Consider the following 20,521-nt stretch of genomic DNA (forward strand, 5'->3'; position numbering starts at 1 on the left):
GTTATCTACCTGCAGAAAGAACGTGTGGTTACAGTCATTGCTCTAACGTGCAGAGCATAAATATGACAAATAATGACTTTATCTTGATCTTTGTGAATGAGTTTGTGTCGCCATGTGCTGGTCAGTGACCTCCTGAAGAAAGCTCAACGCAGAAACGAAGATTTCTGGTTTAACCTGGTTCAACCTTTAGAACTTACCTAGAAGATATTTCACTGTTTTCTGACGTAAAGCTTTTTCTTTTTTTTCGTTTTTAAAATTTATTTCCCTTTCTCTTTCTCATTTTTGAGTGCTGATTCACTTTGCAGTGCATATGGTTTTGGCTACATAGGATGTAAATTGGCCAAATGTCTAATATGTGCGTATAACATCGGACATAATAGAATGAGACAAGTAAAGAGTTTTCATTATATGAGGGGGAATAAAGTTGCCAAGAAAATTCATAGCTGAATAATTTGCTGGCAAAGGTTGTCAAATAGCTGAGGTGCCTTAAACGTTTTCCCTTTTCCAATTTTTGGATGAGGCATCACTTTTTCAAACAGAGTGCACGTCTTGTTCTGGCACGAAACAATTCATTCTGACCCACATTCATCACTCTCTGGGTACCGAAGACATAACTCCGTCATGGGATTCAGGTGATATGGATGGGTGTTTAATGCGACGACGCCAATAATTCATCTTTCATTAGAGCAATGAAGTGGAAGAATTGCCTAAACTCCAAGTCTGACACATGCGTGATTAAAACTGGGAAGGAAATCATTTGTTTTCCTTCCAGGTGCTCCGTGAGGGCGGGGGAAGACATCAAACAAATCAGTCGGAGGGTTATTCTAGGATTTAGAGAGGCTGTCTGCAAATGGAAAGGTCACAGTTTAAGTTCCAGTGTATCCATCAACAAATGTGAGCTCATGAGCAAGATGAGACGTGTGAGAGAGTCAAACTAAAAATGTGTCTTTGCTTAATTCGTCATTAAAAAAGCCCTAAAGACATATTCTCTCCGTTGGCTTTTTTACTTTAAGCAAAAGGTTTCCTGCTGGTTTTGTAATCTTGTGAGAGAAATGAGAGATTTCTGTATTTAGGTTTTTCTGACAGGTTGGAAGCTCAGCTTTTTGACATAATATAACAGAGAAATTTGAGATTTTAAAGTAAGCTTTCAGGACCTTTAAAAACAAATGTGTTTGGATTATACAAAAACCATTTCACACATTTCACAATTTGCACTTCAATGCGCTGCATTTTACATATTGGTTTCATGTTTGAAGTCGTGACCCCCCATAGAACCTAAAAACTTTTGAGTAACGTGCAGTCGTATCGGCGAAACTTTGGCAGCGGAAAGTAAATGCACAGAGAGACATATTGAATATGCGTCCTGTTCCGCTCTTCTGAAACTGCACTAATCGATATTTCTGTCAACAATTGATTAGAGGAATATGTGTAATGACAAACCCACAGAACTTTATCACAAACACTGCAGCTCCGGTTCAGTTAAAGCTGTCTGTAATGCATAATTACAGTGGAGCAGTTGTCTATTAAATTAATGCTCTCAGGCTCCCTCCGACAATTTTCACACAGCATGAAAAGAAAATGCGAGAATCTAAAATATAAAGACATGAAATAGAACATTATAACAAAAACATTCCAACTAAGTCACACTACACCAACTATTTCACTGATTCTGGTGAAACTGGATCATATTTTATGGAGAAAATTAATTGTTTGTGCCTAACGAGAACTTTTTATGGACAGGTAAGAACAAAGCAGCAACCTCCGTGGCTATGAAGTGAATAAACTACAGTTCCTTGAACGTCCACTTGAGGCTGGCTCCAGAAGTGAGTCCGTCTCCATAAGTCCCCATGTTAAAATGTCCAACTTTCATGTTTACAGCCCGGTACAAAAACCAGTTTCGGTCAGAAACCTGTGTCTACTGAGACTACTTTAATGTTTTATGGTAAGAAGACAGGTTGTAGACAGGTACTGCACATCAGACAGCATCTCGTCTTTTTAAAGAGGTATTCAGTACGGTGGGCCCTGACATACTTTTATTTATTAATCCCTGTCTTAGCGTCGGATGTGTTCCAGCTGCTCTCAAGCATGCTGTTGTGCAGCCACTTGTCAAAAGGAAAAACCTGGATCCCTCTGTGCTGTCTAACTTCAGGCCTATCTCTAAGATTTTAGAGAAAGTGTTTTTTATTCAGATCCAATCGTTCCTAGTGACCAACGATATCTATGAGAAGTTTCAGTCTGGCTTTGAAACCATCACTTAGCACTGAGACAGCACTGCTGAGAGTCTTTAATGATCTCATGGTAACTGTTGACTCAGGAAACCCTGCTATGCTAGTGCTCCTTGATTTGACAGCTGCCTCTGACACTGTGGATCATGGGATCCTCTTAGCACGATTAGAGCAGTGGGTGGGCGTTACAGGCTCTGCTGTCTCATGGTTCCAGTCTTACTTGACTGATCGGAGTTTCTCTGTGCAGCTCGGTGAATTCACCTCATCCTCAGCCCATCTTACTTCCGGGGTCCCCCAAGGCTCTATCCTCGGGCCGATTCTCTTCTTGCTATATATGCTACAATTAGGGTCAGTTTTCAAGAAGTAAAATCTTTCTTTTCATTTTTATGCCGATGATGTTCAGATCTATTTGCCTTTGACTTCTAATGACTCTGTACGGACATTGCTTGATTGTCTAAAACTATGTTAAATCCTAAATTTAACAAGACTGAAATAATAATGTTTAGATGTGGTCCAGCAGACCTTCCTACTGGCTTTCTTGGCCCCCTTACTCCAAACATTCGGTCTTCTGTAAAAATAATATTGAGATAATATTTGATGACAGGCTGAAATTTGATCGCCAGGTTAACTCGGTCGTGAAAAACAGCTTTTATCATTTGAGGATTTTATCGAAAGTAAAAGGATACCTGCCACGTAGAGATCTATTAATACGAGATTGGATTACTGCACCTCACTTTATTTTGGCCTGAGCCGCTCACTCTTGCACCGCCTGCAGCTGGTACAGAACGCTGCTGCACTTCCCCTTACCGGCAAACACAATCGTGACCACATATCCCCTGTCCTGGCGTTGCTACACTGGCTCCTGGTTGCTTTTAGAATAGATTTTTTAAATTTTACTGTTTGTTTTTAAAGCTCGTATTGGCTCAGCCCTGCAGTATTTGACCGAGCTTCTTCATATCCACACCCCCGCCAGAACACTGAGATCCTCGAGTCAGCTGCTACTGGTCGCCCCTAAAATAAAAATGACCAAAAAAAGACCAAAGGTGACCGAGCCTTTGTGGCGGCGGCCCCTCGGCTATGGAATAACCGATCTGCCAGATCATATTTATTATATGTATATTATATGTATGAACCTGTACAGCACTTTGGTCAACCTCAGTTGTTTTTAAATGTGCTTCATAAATAAAGTTTGAGTTGAGTTGATAAATATACTGTGATGGTTTATCAGGCGTCAGTCTTGACACATGCTCTACCAGGTGAACATGGGTCTTAATATTAAAATTAAAGCAGTATTAAAGATCAGATGTACCAGCAGTGTAGACTATCTTAATGGCAGCTAGCTTTCATTGTCTTGGTTCATTCTCAATGATCTCACCGGCTTTGTTAACATGTGCGTCGCACGGCTGTTTATAGCAAAAAAAAGCTCTGGTAAACCCGCCGTACACTACCTGTCTACCAGCAAACACTAAACAGACACAGTTAGAGAGCAGTCGGCGAACACAGCAGAGCAGCTGAAGAGCCAAATGCTTTCCTCAGGAGTTGGCAGAGTCCAAAAGAAGAGTGAGTAATGGACTTATTACTAGGTGACCAGCTACAACTCCAAATAAATGTGTCTGTTGTCTGCTGGATGTGCAAATAAGCAACCGTTTGCTCACTCATTAACAACTCTATAAGGCGATAATATTGTGTAAACGGCCTATACAGAAGAAAAGAAATGAATCTGCAGCAGCTTTAAGACAACACTGTGGGTTATGCTGCCAATAGATTGGAGTGCAATAACGATTTCAGGGATGATTTCTGCACAGAAAATATCTCAGATCATCCCCTCAACTTTCACAGACGGGTGAGGCTCAGAGGAGCATGTCCAACCAGGACGTTCAAAACGAATTAAATCAATGCCCAAGCTCTAAAATCCAAATGTTTCCTGCCTCAGCATTTATCTGATCATTTCAGTCGTGTATAACTTACGTACATTCGAGCTACATGACGGGATAATGTATGCAAAGGGCTGGTTGCTGTTTTTGTTGTGTGGTTTGTCAAACATGCTCTGTTTGCATCTCCTTCCTCGTGTTCGAAATAAGCAGTATGTGGATTAGGTCTATGACAAATTCAAAAAAGGATCTGAGTAGGCAGGAGAAGAGGCGGTATGGCAGAAATCAAGAAAAACTGGAAATGTTCAGTCTGAAATGAATGAGAGCTTTGTTTAGAAATCTGGAAATTCTCAGCAAAAATCCCTGAAAATTCATGTTTGAAAACTGAGTTAAATCAACAAACCGGCTGTTGTTTTCTTGGAGAAAAGAGAAGAGGGGGAAATTTAACATATCACCATCCGCCTGCATTCCTGCACCCCAGAGAACGATCCCCAAACCTCACAACAAAGAACCACCGGTGATTGTTCTCGCCCTTAAAAACACCCGCTGTGGAAGCGTCTGTGGGGGGATGCGAGACGATGAGAGACAGCCACACCTCGGTCTGATCCGCCGTGTGAGTCAAATGTGGTGTGACGGACTTCCAAACCAAACGGGAATAAACACATTTTTAAAACACGTGTTTTCCTTCTGGAACCCGGGCTGAAAGCAGCTTCGTGGTCACTGCCGGGTAGATTTATAAAGATGCATCAAAATTTAATGATTCTCAAATAGATTCTCGATGTTTGGAAGCCAGTGTTTTTACAGCAGATGTATGCCATTAAACGAGCAATCATTAAAATACCTCACTTTACAAGTAAACCCTGTTTGGTAAAAACCTAATTGTAATAAAATAACTGAACTTTTTATAGTTAAATGTAACTATAAAAAGTAAAGGTACTCTCTCTCTGTGTATGTTTTTGTGCCTTTACAGTTATTGTATTCTGACGCATCAGTGTGGCAGCTGTGTTTTATAGTTGTAGCTGGTCGTGCTGGTTCAGCTCAGCGGTTCCCGTCCAGCCAGAACACATTGTTCTGGCTTCATAATTCAATTAATTCAATGTGATTTTTTAAATAACACTATGAGCAATTTCTTCCATAAACAACAGGCTGTTTCTGGAGGGTTATTCAGAGGAGACCCAAAAAAAAAAAAAACTTAACACAGAGGAAAGTTACAGTGTTTTACAGCCGTTTATGTTTTCTGCTCTCATAAGGCGTCCAACAAATCCGTATTAATTTAATACACAAATAAACTTATCTCCAAAACCCAAAGTTGATGTAATTAAGGGTGAAGTAGTTTTTATTTTTGGAATAGTTTTTTGTTTTGAATCTGTGGATTTTATCGTTTTTTATTATTATTATTATTTATTTATGGAGTTGGAGTACTTTTTATTTGTAGTACTGACTTTATGCACCATTTTTAGCCAGTTATAAATCTTTATGACCTAGATTCAGAGTATATACCATGTCGTGTAGCCAGAAGAATCATAAGGCTGTAAGTGCAGAGGAGCTGATAGTTTAGTTTCACAGCAGACTCATCACTGCTACACTTATGCAAAAAAAAAGAAACTCACACACCTACATTCCTGCACCTCAGTGAACGATCCCAACTCAAAACAAAGAAGCACTGGTCATTGTTTTAACCCGTATCACCCAGTGAGGGAGCATCTGTGTCAAGATTAGGTATCATATGACACAGCGACGCCTCCGTTTGATTCATTGTGTGAGTCAAATGTGGTGTGACGGATGTCTAAACCACACGGAAATAAACACATTTTTTAAAATGTTTGCTTCTGGATCCAGCCCGGATCCGGTTGTGCCTGATACATTTACATTTTTTGAATTAAACATACATCAAAGTCTAGTCTTAAAGAGATTGTTGTTGTTGGGGTAAAATAATGAAGAAATAAAATGAATTAATGATTTTCAGCTTTAGTCAACAATCTAAAAATACAAAGTACAGAAGTATTATCAGCAAAAACTTGAGCGAGGATGTTGGAGCTGGTCCAAAGATTCACAACATGAATCTGGATGATTTAATTAAAACAGCTGTTATATGTGAAACATTCATCATTCATAACACAAAACTGTCTCAGTTGTATCTTTCGTTACACGGATATGTTTATATCTGAACCGGGCAGACGTGGTTTGTGATTGACACTTGGCCAGAAGTTACACTTGATAAATCAACTTGTATATAAACACGAGACGTCAGCTGGGTGTAGTGAACGATGAATGGTCGACACGAAGCCCAGATGATTATCGAGGCAAACCTGTTTCGAATAAAACGTTGATCGAGTTTATCACATCAATTGACAATTTATCACGTATCACTTTCATCACTTCACCGTGTTTATGAATGTAAGGTGGGAGAAATGTGACGTGTGTTTAATTAAACTGTCTTCAAATTAATCAAAACACTTAATAATTTAGCACTCCATTGTTTAATTCACACCCATTATTACTCCCCGATTTTATCAATTCATTTCTGTTACCTACTACTTTAATTGGGACTTTCTTAATATTTGTGAAATATGGGAAAATCTTCTTCTTCTTGGAGCTCTTAAAATAAAACCATATGAGGAATTTAGAGGTGGAACAACTCGTCATCATCAAGATATTATTATTTTTATATTATTACAATATTGTGTTTTTATGTGAATTCTTAAAGTCACTACAGCAGATAAATGTAGCCTCAATTATACTCAAAAACAGCCTGAATATATATATTTTTGAAAATACAATAGATTTTTATGATTGGTTCAAGACTCTAAGAAAGACATAACACTATTGTGTTATTGTAACGAGTCTCTAATGTACCCACAGCAATCAATGTATGTTGTCCCTGTTCATGTTTCCAGCTGTTCACATCAACTTTGATCGTATAATTTGATCATGATTATTGAGTTTCCAGAGTAAGGAATCAACAGAGGATTTGTCCAGACAAGTGAACACACCAGGAGACAACAAAGAAATGTGACAACAGGATTGTTTTATTTTGAATACTGAAAGAGTTTTGGTTTAGATGAGTGGCTGTGACAATCTAACACCAGATTAAATAGAAAAATCAGGACTATATTCAAATGAAAACATATTCCTGATGTTGTAAACGTAATGAATTAAGCATTCTCAACACTTTGAGCGAAGTCTGTTTCATCGTTACAACCCGCAGAACACAACATACTAATACAAGTACAAAAGAGTATAAATATCTCAACATTTACAATGAGGCAAAGCTCAAGACAAGATGTAATTATTGTCCTTCATCCATTGCTTGTTAATGTCAGGCCATCTGAGACACCTAAATGACGCTTCTCTTCTTACCCCCAATCTGATAAAACAAGGCAAGTGAGAACGCCATGCCCACAACCATCAAGATGCCGAACGCAAACGCAATCCCCACGACTGAGCTCGACACCCGGTCCAACCACGTCATGAGGTAGGTCATACACGGTGTCGAGTATATCTCACGTCCGTCCAGAATTGTGCAGTTTCTTGAGGTGTCTGTGCAGTTACACGAGTTGGGCACCACTGTCGAATTGCCCCAGTCAAGATGTCCATCGAAGAAACCACAACAGAACCCGGCGATTTCCACCTTCTGAAACGACTCCTGAACTTCCTGTGGTTGTTCGCTCAGCGGAAGCAGCTGGTTCATGTGTTTCTTTACCATCTCCTGGGCGGACGCGGTTCTTGAGAGGACTCCCAGCACTCCCACGACCAACAGTATGATGAACAATATGAGCAATCCCTTGAAGAACAGGGCCAGCAAGTAGCGGTTCTCTCGGATCGCTCCACAGCAGCCAAAGAAACCAAGAATTAGAGTCACAGAGCCAATGAATATCATCATTTTGATTGCAGGGATGAGTTTATCTGTGATCTGGTAGTCCGCTTTGTTGCTCAAGACGTGTACAAACAAACTGAGAATGGTGATTCCACCGACAAAAAACAAAAAGTTAAAGACGAACAGCAGGTATTTGATGGGCTTGTTGACCGCCATTGTGCAAGACAGAAGCTAAATGTGAACGTCTCTGCCACTGGGTTCTTAATATATGGAAGCTGGTGTCAGACAAGGCGGGAACTTTTAACCAATTCACTGTTTTGGGGGCGTGTTTAGGGGATGAGTGATCGCCTCATTGAAAGGACAAAGGACAATGAAAAGTGACCTGAATGGCTTCCCTCCCAGTCGTTCAAGCTATCGAATGACAACACCTCCGGATGCCCCTTAACTGTTGTAACTCAAATAATGGGATAGCACAGATTGGAAAAAAGGAAACTTTGGGTCTTTGGAGTCTAACATGCATTGCCTGTTTTTGACTAGATAATGCACATACGTAAAAACTTAAAAGTTCCTTTTGTCATATCCCTGTTTCATTTCAAGAACAGTGAACATTTGGTAATTTAATCCCATAACACATTAGCCTTTGTGCTTTGACTCTGGCTCTACTTCCTTATTGTTTGGGTCCGACAGACCCCACAGCTATGTCTGTCTTTACTTGTGGCTTGACAGTATCGAAGAGGTAACTCTTGTCTTTGCCACACTGAGCGCATTGTACATTTAATAAGGGGGAAATAAATCATTGTTAGTGCCCTGTAATTTGGTAATTTGCATGGTATTTTATTACATATAAGCAATGCATGAGTAAATATGTTGTAAAACTCCAATAACAGAAATCCAAATAAACTTATTTGGGATTTTGGAGGGTTAATGCTTCCTATAAACTACCGTCAACACCTATCAGACTTATACAGCAGATAAAAAGCCATCATATGTCACCAAAATGTACAACTGGAATCTGTAAAACACTGAATAAATGCTTCAGTACTGCAAAAAAAACAAGGTGACGCATTTATTAAAAAGTTTTTACGTCTCTTATTGTAGAAGTACTCCTGGTTTTCTATCAATTTCAATTAATCACTCTGCATATTTCTTTGTTAAATAAAGGTTTTAATTAAGTTTTACTTCTCCCGTTCAGTGAAATATCTCACTCCCACACTCTAATCCTCTTTATTGCACATTTTTTAGACACAAAGTCAAACTACATCTAACTTTCTTTTTAATTTCAGTGAGCATCACAAGAAATGTCTACCTCTTGATATTAGTGGCACCCAGTGCTTGGCTAATCTACCAGGTATTGCTCTGTAGCACTGCTTGTCAGATGGTCGAATAGCTTTGAAAACCCATTGCCCCCCGACACCTTTCCAAGAGCTGAACTCTGGTTTCTTCTTTCAAGTTGCAACTGATCAATTCATGGAACGGTTCCTGCGGTGGAAATGCATAGTGACGTGTATGTTTCTTCATGTCTGTTTACAGCGAGAAATCCCCTTTTAGAGCGCCAGCTCGTAAAAGCAGGAGGTCTGCAAAGTAAACAAGTTAAATTCACGAAAAACACAGGTCATGTAAACGAGTGAAGGAATTGTTGTTAATGCCTTAAATGTCCAGTTAAGGGAGAAGATCTGGTGACTCACTTGTTGTCAACAAATTAAAGACCTGAGTCCAGTTTATGATCCAGACTCATAAACATGAATGCACGTAGTAAAGCAGAAACATCTTAAAATCTTGTTCTCTTTATGATCTCAGGCCATTAACCGCTTTACAAACAGACTTTGTGCTCTCCTACAGAGCAGCTTTTGAGCAGAGCACACCACAACAGGCAGGTCCGGCCTCCCGCTCTGCATCGTATCTCAGCCCGAGCTGCAGTTTCACGTTATGATAAACTGTCAGCCGGAGCAAATTAAGATAGTCTTCTGATGCAAATCACACTACTGGGTATTTCAGAGCTCCCCGCTGAACACGGTACCTGTTGATTGACAGGTAAACACAGGGTCTGTCTCCCTAATGAAGCGTTCAAATTAACAACTGATGGACAGTAAATATCTACCGAGATGGATTTCTCCACATGAAGCATAATAACCTCATCCTGAGTAATCACAGGCACATTCAGTTTTAGAAATGGATTGATTACTCCTTTAATGAAAGTGCGATGACACCGCTGTTTAGGGATGCTACTGATTTAACAACATGCAGAGGTAACGGTGATTTTCTTTTCAAATGTTTTGATTGCTTTCAGAATGGTATGGAAATGAGGTGCGAGCGAAATCGAAAACCCATCTGCTGGTCCATCGGTTAGATTCAGCAAGCTTTCGTATTAATGCGATGCATTTCATTAGATTGTAAATGAGCTAATGAATGTCGAGGTGTTAGTAATACAATCTCCTTCCTGTGATCGATCATAAGATTTATGGCGTTACACTGAAACCAAAGACAAAGATAATTACAAGAGATTCAATCATAATCAAAGTATGGTGAGCATAAAGAACAAAAAAACAAAGTGCAAACTCTGAACCAGCACAGCAAGTAATAAATTACTTAAGTAAATACTCAGGTACAAGTCCTTATTTTAATAAAAGTATCATTACACAGAACAATGTTTTCGGGTTAATATTCCTGCTGCATTCGTGTTTAAGATTCATTTTAACTACTGTTGGGTAAAGTTACAATATGTTGTTACTTGGTATATCCGTTTTCATCTTTCTGTAATCCCGCATCTGTCGTTTCCTCTCTGTTATCCTGAGAGGGAGTGATGTCATACTGAATATTAACACGGCTGTGATACGACCTTGAACAGCTCCACGAGTGCCATGTATAACTTTACAGTAATAAGTAATGACAGATCATGATTTGTTTTTTGTTTTTTTTAAATCATTTGTTTGGCTCCGCCAACACAAATAGTTCCACGACTGGACTGGGACTGCACCTGCTGCCAAACAGTACATCAACATTTTCCAGCTTTGATTTTTAAGTCTACATGTTACCCCAGTCGACACATAGTCATAGTTAAAATAAATTATCTGTGGAAAAATCTTTGGGGTTTTTAAAGTTTGGTACAATTTAAGACAATGAATTCAGAACACCTGTGAAGCAGAGTGACACATGACCTCTAGTGTAATCAGATTACTTGGTTGGACTGTTGGATAAGTTGTTATTGAGAGTGTTTTGATTGGAAAAGACGGCCATGTATTGTTTTATTGCATCTTTGATTTTTGTTTAAGAAGTGCTATAAAAACAAGTCTGATTGATTAGTTGGTCGTTTGATTGATCGTATATTTGTGGTGTTCAGAAAAACAGCCCTCTTTTCACCTTTTGTGAAAATGAATTTTCCAACTAATTAACGAGGTTTTCAGTCGTTTAATTTGCTGAAGAAGTGGGAGATTTTTCTCTGTCCACCCTTCAGTTTATCACAAACACTTAAAACCTTAAAGTACTACAAAAGTACTCTGAATTAGTATTTAAATACAGCACTTGAGTAAATGTAGTTGATTTGCATTCCACTGAACAACAATGAAGCTTTCACATTAACATGAGCCTTATCAGACATGAAACTGTTCATACAACTGAAGACAAAACACCCAGAGTGCTTCAAGCACCCACTCGATGTCAGTGGGACTCTTTTGTAAATAGATATCAGCCACTAAAGTAATCACTGCTGGAACTAATCACAGATTTATTGAAGCTAATAAGTAACAATAGACTACTGTCTGACCACAAGTGAGCACGACAAATTTACTTTTCGATTGCAAAATGTTTGATTAAATTAAAAAAGGATTTAAAATATTATTATTGTGAGATTTTTAAAGCTCTCAAATCTTGGTATCGATGTCGGTCTAAACTATAGTAACCACCAAGACGTAAACTCTGTGATTGTGAAGTCCTAAAAACTGCAGTTCCTCAAACATCCACTTGAGGCTGGCTCCAGAAGTGAGTCAGTCTCCATAAGTCCCCATGTTCAAATGTCCAACTTCACAGCAGATGAATGATAAATTAGGAAAGAAGACCATTGTTGTAAGGTTTGGGAATCTCATGACTTTCAGACTAGAGCTATCTCTATCTCTGTTCAATTCCAACATGAAAGTCTGTTTTTTTTAAAAAGAATTATGGCTCATAGGAAATACGCAAGAGGACACCAGGTCATTTTAATTATGATGACGGTGACGATGATTGAGATATAAATTGTGGTAGCAAGCAGATTTGGTCTCCTGGGCGTCGTTGCGACAGGTTCTTCTTCTCGATCTGTCATCACATGTAAATGTGAAAGAAGATCTTTATTAGAGCCACATTTTCCATTGTCGTCTTTCCCACAACTGAACCGCACCGAACCAAACAGAGCATAGAAATGACGACATTTGTTCTGGTATTTGAAGCGGTGTCAACTTTTTAGATAACCAAAACAAAAAGCAAAAATCTGGTTTCTAACACAGTGGAAAAACAAGACAGAGACTAGACCTTACGTGTTCACATCAGGTAAAGCTGCAGGTTACAGGTCATAGAGGCTATTTTGATTGTTTACAAGTATTAATTTGACGTACTACTTTTTGTAATATCAACTAAACTGAGTAAAAGATCTAGAAAACTAAAACACAGATGGGGAAAAAGCACATATATAATGTATATATGTGGAGGACATAAATAGTAGAGGACGTCAAATCAAACATTAGGGTTTAAAGAAAGTAAGAGGGTGAGACAAAGAGGCCAAACAGATCAAATCAGATATTAATTGGTTATGAGCAGAAAAATAACCAGAAAGAGAAAAAAAACAAAAAACACTCCTCAGACTTTGCCGAACGCCAGATCTCTTTTTCCATCTCTGTCGTTTCCAATTCAAACATCACTGTCAATTAAGAAAAACACTTCATGATGAATCAGACAAGCAGAGGAAGATGGTGTAATGGATGAGACTCCTCTGGAACATCGTATTATATCTCTTAAAGTTGGATCCAACTTCACAAACCTAATAAAAAATTCCTCGCACTAACTGCTGCTTTTCCATTATCTGCCGTAGCGTGACACAGATTTGTTTTTCTCGCATCTGTTGGTCTGTATGACCAATCGAAATCTCACAGTAAAGGCGGAATAGTAGCTAACAATAGGTGATTTCTACCAACCCCAATGTCTGATTCACACATAACTGCAACACATACAGAGCACTGAACACATAAGCTGTATTTAGAGTTCATCTTCCAGTGACTCACCTCTTTTCTGCTACAGAACACATTAAATCAAATTAAACTCTTCACAGCCTGTTGACAATGAAGAAAACTATCCACTCTCTTAAGCCTCTACATAATCTTTTATTTATTCCATTCTACATTCATTACTTCAGTATTGTTTTGTTGCACTGTGCTCATTTGCATACTCTTTTATTTCGCCAAGCTCTCGCCATCGACTAAACGTCAGTCCCAGATTAACTTTCGTCCGGCAACTTCTTTCTGGGTCACTCTCTCCTTTTTTCTTCTTGACTTCCTCCGTCAGCGTCCTCTTTGGTCTTTTCACCTCTGACATTATGTCCATAGAGGCTGCTAAGCCTGGTTACACTGCCCACTTGCTCAGCTCCGGTTCTGGCACGAGACCAACATTCATTCCCAATCAGCATTCGCCCGCACCCCAGGACTGAAAACCTCTTTTCCAGTGGCCCAAAACGCCTGTGGCACAAACAGTAACACTCCCTCCGTGCCCTAAGCTCACAGTCCAGGCAAACCCGGGTAACAAACTGCAAACTAACATTGGCAGCTATTGTTCGCAGCAGTTTACTTCACTGTCCATCAGGACAGTCTGTAAATCCCAGAGAGTTGATGCGCAGCAGCCGGAGGACATCAGAGAGGAATAAGAAAACTGCAAATAAGAGCCGGTTTCATCAAAATCAGTGACTTAGTGCCGACGTACCGGGTGCAGAGTGGGAAAAACGATGTAGCATCAAAATGATTACATTACAGTACTATGTTTCCAACATGTTCGTTGCCGCTTGCAATGCTACACTTCATCTGACCTTAACATACTAAAGGTTATTTAAATGGTTATTCAGTTTCAAACGCCCAAATCCTCGATGAATAACGGCAGGTCCTGCTGAAGCTTCAGGCAAACTTGAAGACTAACTGAAACCACACAGAAAGATTGTTTCCACCAACATGCACGGATTTTTTTCTAAGCCTTTGACAGTCAGGAACGAGTATAAATCTTGACTGAGAACATAAATACAGTACGGCACTTGTACCAAAACAAACACGAAGGGCAACCAGCAGCTTGAACTATTTATAAGCAGCTCAATTTGCATCGAAAAAGGCCAAAAAAGGAGAAAAAAGGGAGCAGAGGTTGTGTTAGATTCTGAGTGGAAAGATGTGGTCATACTCTAAAACCTCTAAAAGGTGAGTGAACTTTGTAAAACAACTTCAAGCAGGTACAGCATCTTCTTTTTTTTACTGTATCTCGCCCTCCTGTGACACGGAGGTGAGATCACCTGTCACGGACGTCAGTCACAAATATCAAATGTGTCAGGCAACTGACTAAAGACTAAAGACTAAAGACTAGATCATTTATTTAGGATTTTATTTGACTGTGAACACCAACCGAGCCAGACTGGAACAGATGTCGTCCCATCAGTCATCACGCACAAATGTAAAACTGTGTCCAAACCTCAAAACAACTGAGAAACTACTACTATAAAAACTATTTTGTCATTCATGAAACAAAGATGAATTATTTAGTAGACAGACAAGTAGACCCAGGAGACCCAGGATCCCCCAATTGGGGTACCCTAACCCCTAACACTAACCCTAACCTCTTTTTTAGGCCTCTGCTCGAAAATGACATACCCAAAATGAACAGAGCAGAGAGGGTTAGGTTTAGGGTACCCCAACTGGGTTCTTCCCCCTCTCCATCTCTAAACTCAACCATGACCTGATGTCCTGCTCGAGTTTTCTGCCTTTTAAAAAGAAACTGTTTCTGTCTCTGTAAATTATAGCACATATTATCAAACGAGACAAAGAGTCTGCAAGTGTCAATGTGTCATTAGTTTTGGTCGTAAACCAAAGGGCGTAGACAGATTACACTTTTTTGACCTGATGATGGCGCAACATGCGAAACTCGGAGGGTCACCACTGTTGTTGCAGTTTGTCAGGGTGAACGTTTTTATTTTATTTTGTCATATTTTATTTATATTGCTCCAGTTTTTTTCTTTAAAATTTATTTTATCGTATTCTGTTTTTCCGTTTATTCCGTTCTTCTATTCTGCACAACTCGTGTTGACCTGTTTTTCTCACCCAGCACATTTCATTCTGCCTCTGACCGTTTTTTGACAAACATATGGCAAATAAATAACCAAACTGAATCCCAATCCCAAATGTAAATCAATCAAATAGCTGAATAATCACTAAAGTCATTAGAATTTATCTTCTCGCAAATTTCAAAGCAATCCATCAAATGGTAAGCCAAGATATTTCACTCAAAACCCAACAACAACTCGCCAAAGTTAGGAGGATCACACAAATATGTGCAACCCATCCAACAGATATTAAACCAACAAAGATTCTTTATCGCTTTATTGTTGTTTTTTTGCTGTTACCTTATAAGATCTCATATACAGAGTGATTCTTCTGAGGTTGTTTCCTGTGTGTATCTCTGGCAGAAACACTTACGACTTATGAACTTTCACCCCTCTTTCAAAAGAAAACTTGCTCACCTGCGAGTTGAACCTAAGCTGGCAAACGCTGCAAGAGACGTGCTTCCTCTTTGCGGTGGGAGGGAGGCCGAGAGTGTGATGGAGGACAGCTTTCTGCACCGGGTCCATCTGGAGGACGGGGAGGGAGACAAACGGAAAGAAAGAGGCTAATTAAAACAGTGCTAAAGCTGACCTGTAAATCAGCTTCACTCCGCCATCGCTCACTGGGCTGTAAAGAGAAAACAGGTTGCCTGGAGCTTTTTAGAAAGCCAGCCATTCATCTCTCGCTTCAACTAGTGCTTTCTGGCTCTGTCGTTAACGCAGACATATCAAGAATTAATTCCCCATTTGCTTACTCGAGGCACAAGCCATCAGTTTTTTTTTTTATTTAGGGGTGTTACTGGAATGACTGCAGGCAAAATTCCTCAAGTGAACACTTTAAAAGGCACCACTGGCATCCGTGTACTTTCTGTTATCATCAGCAATTCCTCAGAAAAGAGTAGAACCACTGATGAATTCAACCTGCTAACAAGTATTGTCAAAAATATGAGCTATACTCTTGCATCTAGTGAAATATTCTCTATGGCACGATGAGTTTATTGCTTACAGCTCATTAAACTATCAAAGCGGTGTGTAAAAACAGGATCACACCAACGTGGTTGACGTCTTCCTGATTACATTTACATGTATTCATTACTGCAGGCACTTTTGTCCAAAGTGACAAACAAATTAGGTACAATCCAAGCCACGGGAGATCAAGCCGTGGAGAATAAGTGCCTCAACACTGCAGCTCCACCTGTCACAAGTGCTACAAGGCCCCGCAGGTGCATGAAGTAACATATAAGTGTCGAGCTAATGAGCTAGGGAAAGATCAAGAGAGAAGATGATGCGGTGTGGTACTAGTCTCGAAAATGTAGTCGGCTTCAGAGTGAAATGAATTTGTTGTTTGGATTGCGGTGAAGAGATATATCACCTCAACACATTCTGTTCATGGCGGCATAAGTAATACCGAGCTGTGGCTTCACAGGTAATGCCTCCTTGCAAGATGCAATCATTGTGCAAGAGCCAGTCATAAAAACAATACAAACAAAACATTACGACGACGCGAGAAGTATGTAACACTTGGCAGCACTACAAATCAAAGATTCCAACTTATTTTGGTGAAACTGGATCAGGGAGTGGAGCCAGTGTCGTGCCAGAACAGGAGCTGAGCAAGTCAGAGGAAGCTAAGAAGAGAAAAGCCACGAGACAAGAGCAAATCTGGGACTGACTTTTAGTCAGTGAAATAAAAGGCTGAAAGACTTGCTGCTGGACTAGTAAGTAATATTTGCTGTATGTATGTCATGTGTACAACTGTCCGTATTTACCACAGGGGGACTACACATGCAAGAAAATACCAGTTTCTACCTGATGTTGCTTTAAGAATTATAACATGAGTGATTATAGAGTTAAAGAATAATCAAAAGTTTAAAAAATAAGAAGTTAAATTATGCAAAGTGCATATTCTGTTCATGATCACGACTTGCCAATTCACTAAAATGTTGTTTTTCATCAGAAAAATACAAAACCAAAAGAAGAAAAAGCAAAACAAAACAAGCGACGACTAAATTTTGAGTTTAGTTTTTTACTCTTCAGTAGTTGTTGTGATGTGGTGATCATCCTCTGTTTCACTCGACAGTGAAACTTCACCTCCTGTACTCGATGATACTCTCTTGAGCATGACTGTCACATCTCCGTGAGTACTTTCCGTCAAAACACTCTTTTTATGTCGGTCACAGCTGCTTTGATGACAAATTGTTGGCTGTATTAACAATGTGTCCGTAATATGACCTGACCTGCTGATGCTGCTACATTTGAAGCTCAGCGGAGTTAAATTCTTTTTGTTCAACAACCCTGCAAGCAACTCTCACAGACAAAGTTCAGGTGATGCCAAAATTATTATAAATGTACTTGTAGATGACTCCCAAAGAACAAACACATGCACAAGCACATGTATTTTCATCTTTAGGTCTGGCCATGTTGCTGCATTGCCACATGTTGTTTGTCTGTTTGGTTAGGTGCCTTCCTCTGTGTGGTGACAGGGCTTTGGGGAATGAACAAACACATCTGCCTCGCTAGGAAAGTGTCTCAATACGCACCACTTGGCTGCAGAGGGAGGAAAGGTGCCGGCATTGTGTGGGAGGATTAATCCACCTTGACAATTGCAACTGCAGAAGGTAGGCACAATGATGTTGTACTGTCGCTTCCCGTGGACGCCGTACGGGCTGAACTGAGGCTGTTTTTCGTTATTTCAAAAGTATTTGTGTGCAGAGGTAGAAAAAAAAAAGTTTTCCTGAGATACAGTGGAAAATAGAACCACAGAGTGACAGTTTCATATACATAAATGTCCTTTCCTCCAGTGATTCATGCGATACAAATAAATAAATTCAACTTTTAAATAAAACATTCGCTTTTCCTCACATGGAATGATCAGAATTACATATTTATTAGTTACACCAGCACATTTTAATGCAGTTTTGCTGACTCTGAACCATGTTTACATGCAGAAAATATTCAGTTTTTTTCCAATGTTCCAAAAAAGACAAGCTGCACTGGCTACATGACTAATGAAACTTAATTTCACACAAATGTTCCTGTGAACCTGCAGCCGCGCATGCTCCGAGAACACAGTGATGTACGATTGCGTGTATATTATATATCAGATCCAAAACACATCTAAAGCCCTGTGATATCCGAGTCTTTCGTCACGTTTAAAAGTAGGTGCATCTCTTCTTCCAATCAGAAACGTGGGCTTTATTTATGTGCCAGCCTCGGTTAAACAATAATGGAGATACAGATTCTAAATAGGATATGATATGATATTGACTGTGTGATGAAAACCAGGTATTTTGATATGTAATGTTCATATTCTCTTAGAATCTTACTGACCAATTAAAGATGTTTTGTAACATCATGTCATGGAAAATAGTTTTGGATGAATAACGTTTTGAGTTTTCATTCAAGGACAGACATCAAGCCCTGTGATCTCTCAGAACTGAGGCAGACCGATGCACGCAGATGGCCATTAGTTTGGATTGTGCTGATTTCAATCTGAAATGGTAAAATAGCTTTGATTGAGCCAGCGTGCTCTGTGGAAACATGAAGGACAGCGCGTTCTTATAACCGTTCCTAACAAGAAATGCACCTTTGCTCTCAATCCACAAGAATCCATTTAAAATATGAAGTCAGTGTGTCAGAGAGAGGTGGATTGTTGTTGTGAGCGTTGCTGCTGATCTCTGCTGAAAGGCATTTCTGATATTTTGATTGTCACCCACATTGGCCACAGGCAGGCATTAAAACCAGGCAAGCGATTTCAAGAGGACTGACGCAAGAAGGGAAGTAATCAGGTGCAGGTGACAGCGACGGCTGGAATGCTTCAGCAGCTTGGCAACATCCACAGTCTGGCAACGAGCGGCTACAAACTGTTCTCTGTATTTACATTGCGACCGACTGAATGAGAAGCAGCTGGGCAGGCAGGTGATGGTGTCAGGTGACCTCTTGAGGGTTCAGGTGATCCACTGAGTGCGACGAGAGGGGGGCACGTGACACAAAACATGGGGTGGAAAATTTCAGAAAAGATGCAGTTTTGGACACAGAGGGAAGAGGGAGGCGATGCAGTCATGACAAGAAACCCAGCATCCCTCCAAGAACGTGGACACAAGTGAGCAGACACAAACTCTTCAAGGAAAACAGAAGCAGGTTCTAGTAATGGAGCATGACATGGGTGTGACTGGTGCAGGCTCTGGAAGAGGGACAGACTTGGACCGACTGTGGCACGGGATGAGAAGGCTCAGACTGAAAATACAAAAGAGACACTGAGAGAAAACTGGTTCTAACTCGGATTCGGGCAGAGACACAGACTGTCAGAACCGATTCGGGCTCAGACACAGAGACAAATTTGGACTTGAAGAGAGCCTGATTTCACGGTTGTAAAAAAGCCAGCTGTCATTGAGAGAGACAAGGTGTGATAATTGTTTAAATATGGGGACAACACATCTTTCAGGCAGTCTCTCTCTCTCGAGGAACGAATTCGTAATGTTGCGATCTTGAGAGAGGAGTTGAAACCCTGCATACATTCACATCTCTGCACACACAGCGGGTCGCTAGTTGGTGCAGATGTTGTGTCGGAAAACTTAGAAACTGTCGACAAGGTGTGGAAGGATGTGGGATAGTTTCTGATGAAGTATACTGGTGCATTTATAGACATGAAACAGGTTCAACGCTCAGACACAGAATCAGGTTCAGGCTCAGAAAGAGGGACCAGCCTACAGCTGATTTATCCCAAGGACACTGTAACAGTTACGAACTCCCCGTGTGGTTCTGTCTTTGACATCAGATGGCAATAAAAAAAAAAAGATAAATACTTTCAAAAAGAAAAGCACACGATTATTCCTCCGCGTGCCACATGTCTCAAATAAAATGAGTTGTAACGGTAATGATTTTCAAAGATTGGATCCAATCAATAATTTCTGGGTTCTCTAATCAAAATCATGCCTCAGTGAAATGTTCCTCTCACAGCACAAAACAACGACGGCAATTGAGCCGTCTGCGAAAAGTGAGGGAATCGCTCGCAGTGCTTATGTTCACAGACAATACCCCAGAATCACAGAGCGGTCCTTGGTGGGTGTTTTCAGAACACTCGTGATCCACTGTGCCACTCGACATGAAAAGGTTTTGAGGGATGGCGTTTGTGTTTCTGCACTGCAGCAAATCTAGTGGAATTTTTTCCTGATAGTGGAAATGTCTCTGTTGACACAGAGCGTGTGTGATGAAGGCGCCGGGGTCTGCAGGGACACGTTTCATGTGGTTTTTCAGCACCAAAGCATGGACCGGGATCAAACACGCAAACAGACAGACGCCA

At 40.1% G+C, this 20,521-nt stretch overlaps 1 protein-coding gene and 1 pseudogene across 2 annotated transcripts in view; both read right to left on the reverse strand.

Moving 5' to 3' along the window:
- The window catches only part of znf385d (zinc finger protein 385D), an 82,826-nt gene that overhangs the window by 27,480 nt on the left and 34,825 nt on the right, over positions 1-20,521 (reverse strand). For both annotated transcript variants that reach the window (XM_027287086.1, XM_019279130.2), the window contains exon 3: positions 15,643-15,750. In XM_027287086.1, the coding sequence (XP_027142887.1) occupies positions 15,643-15,750 (108 nt within the window). The remainder of the gene's footprint in view (positions 1-15,642; positions 15,751-20,521) is intronic.
- Positions 7,172-8,190, reverse strand: LOC104933088 (tetraspanin-8 pseudogene; annotated as a pseudogene).

This window comes from Larimichthys crocea, chromosome XIII, assembly GCF_000972845.2.
Source record: "Larimichthys crocea isolate SSNF chromosome XIII, L_crocea_2.0, whole genome shotgun sequence".
NCBI lineage: Eukaryota > Metazoa > Chordata > Actinopteri > Sciaenidae > Larimichthys > Larimichthys crocea.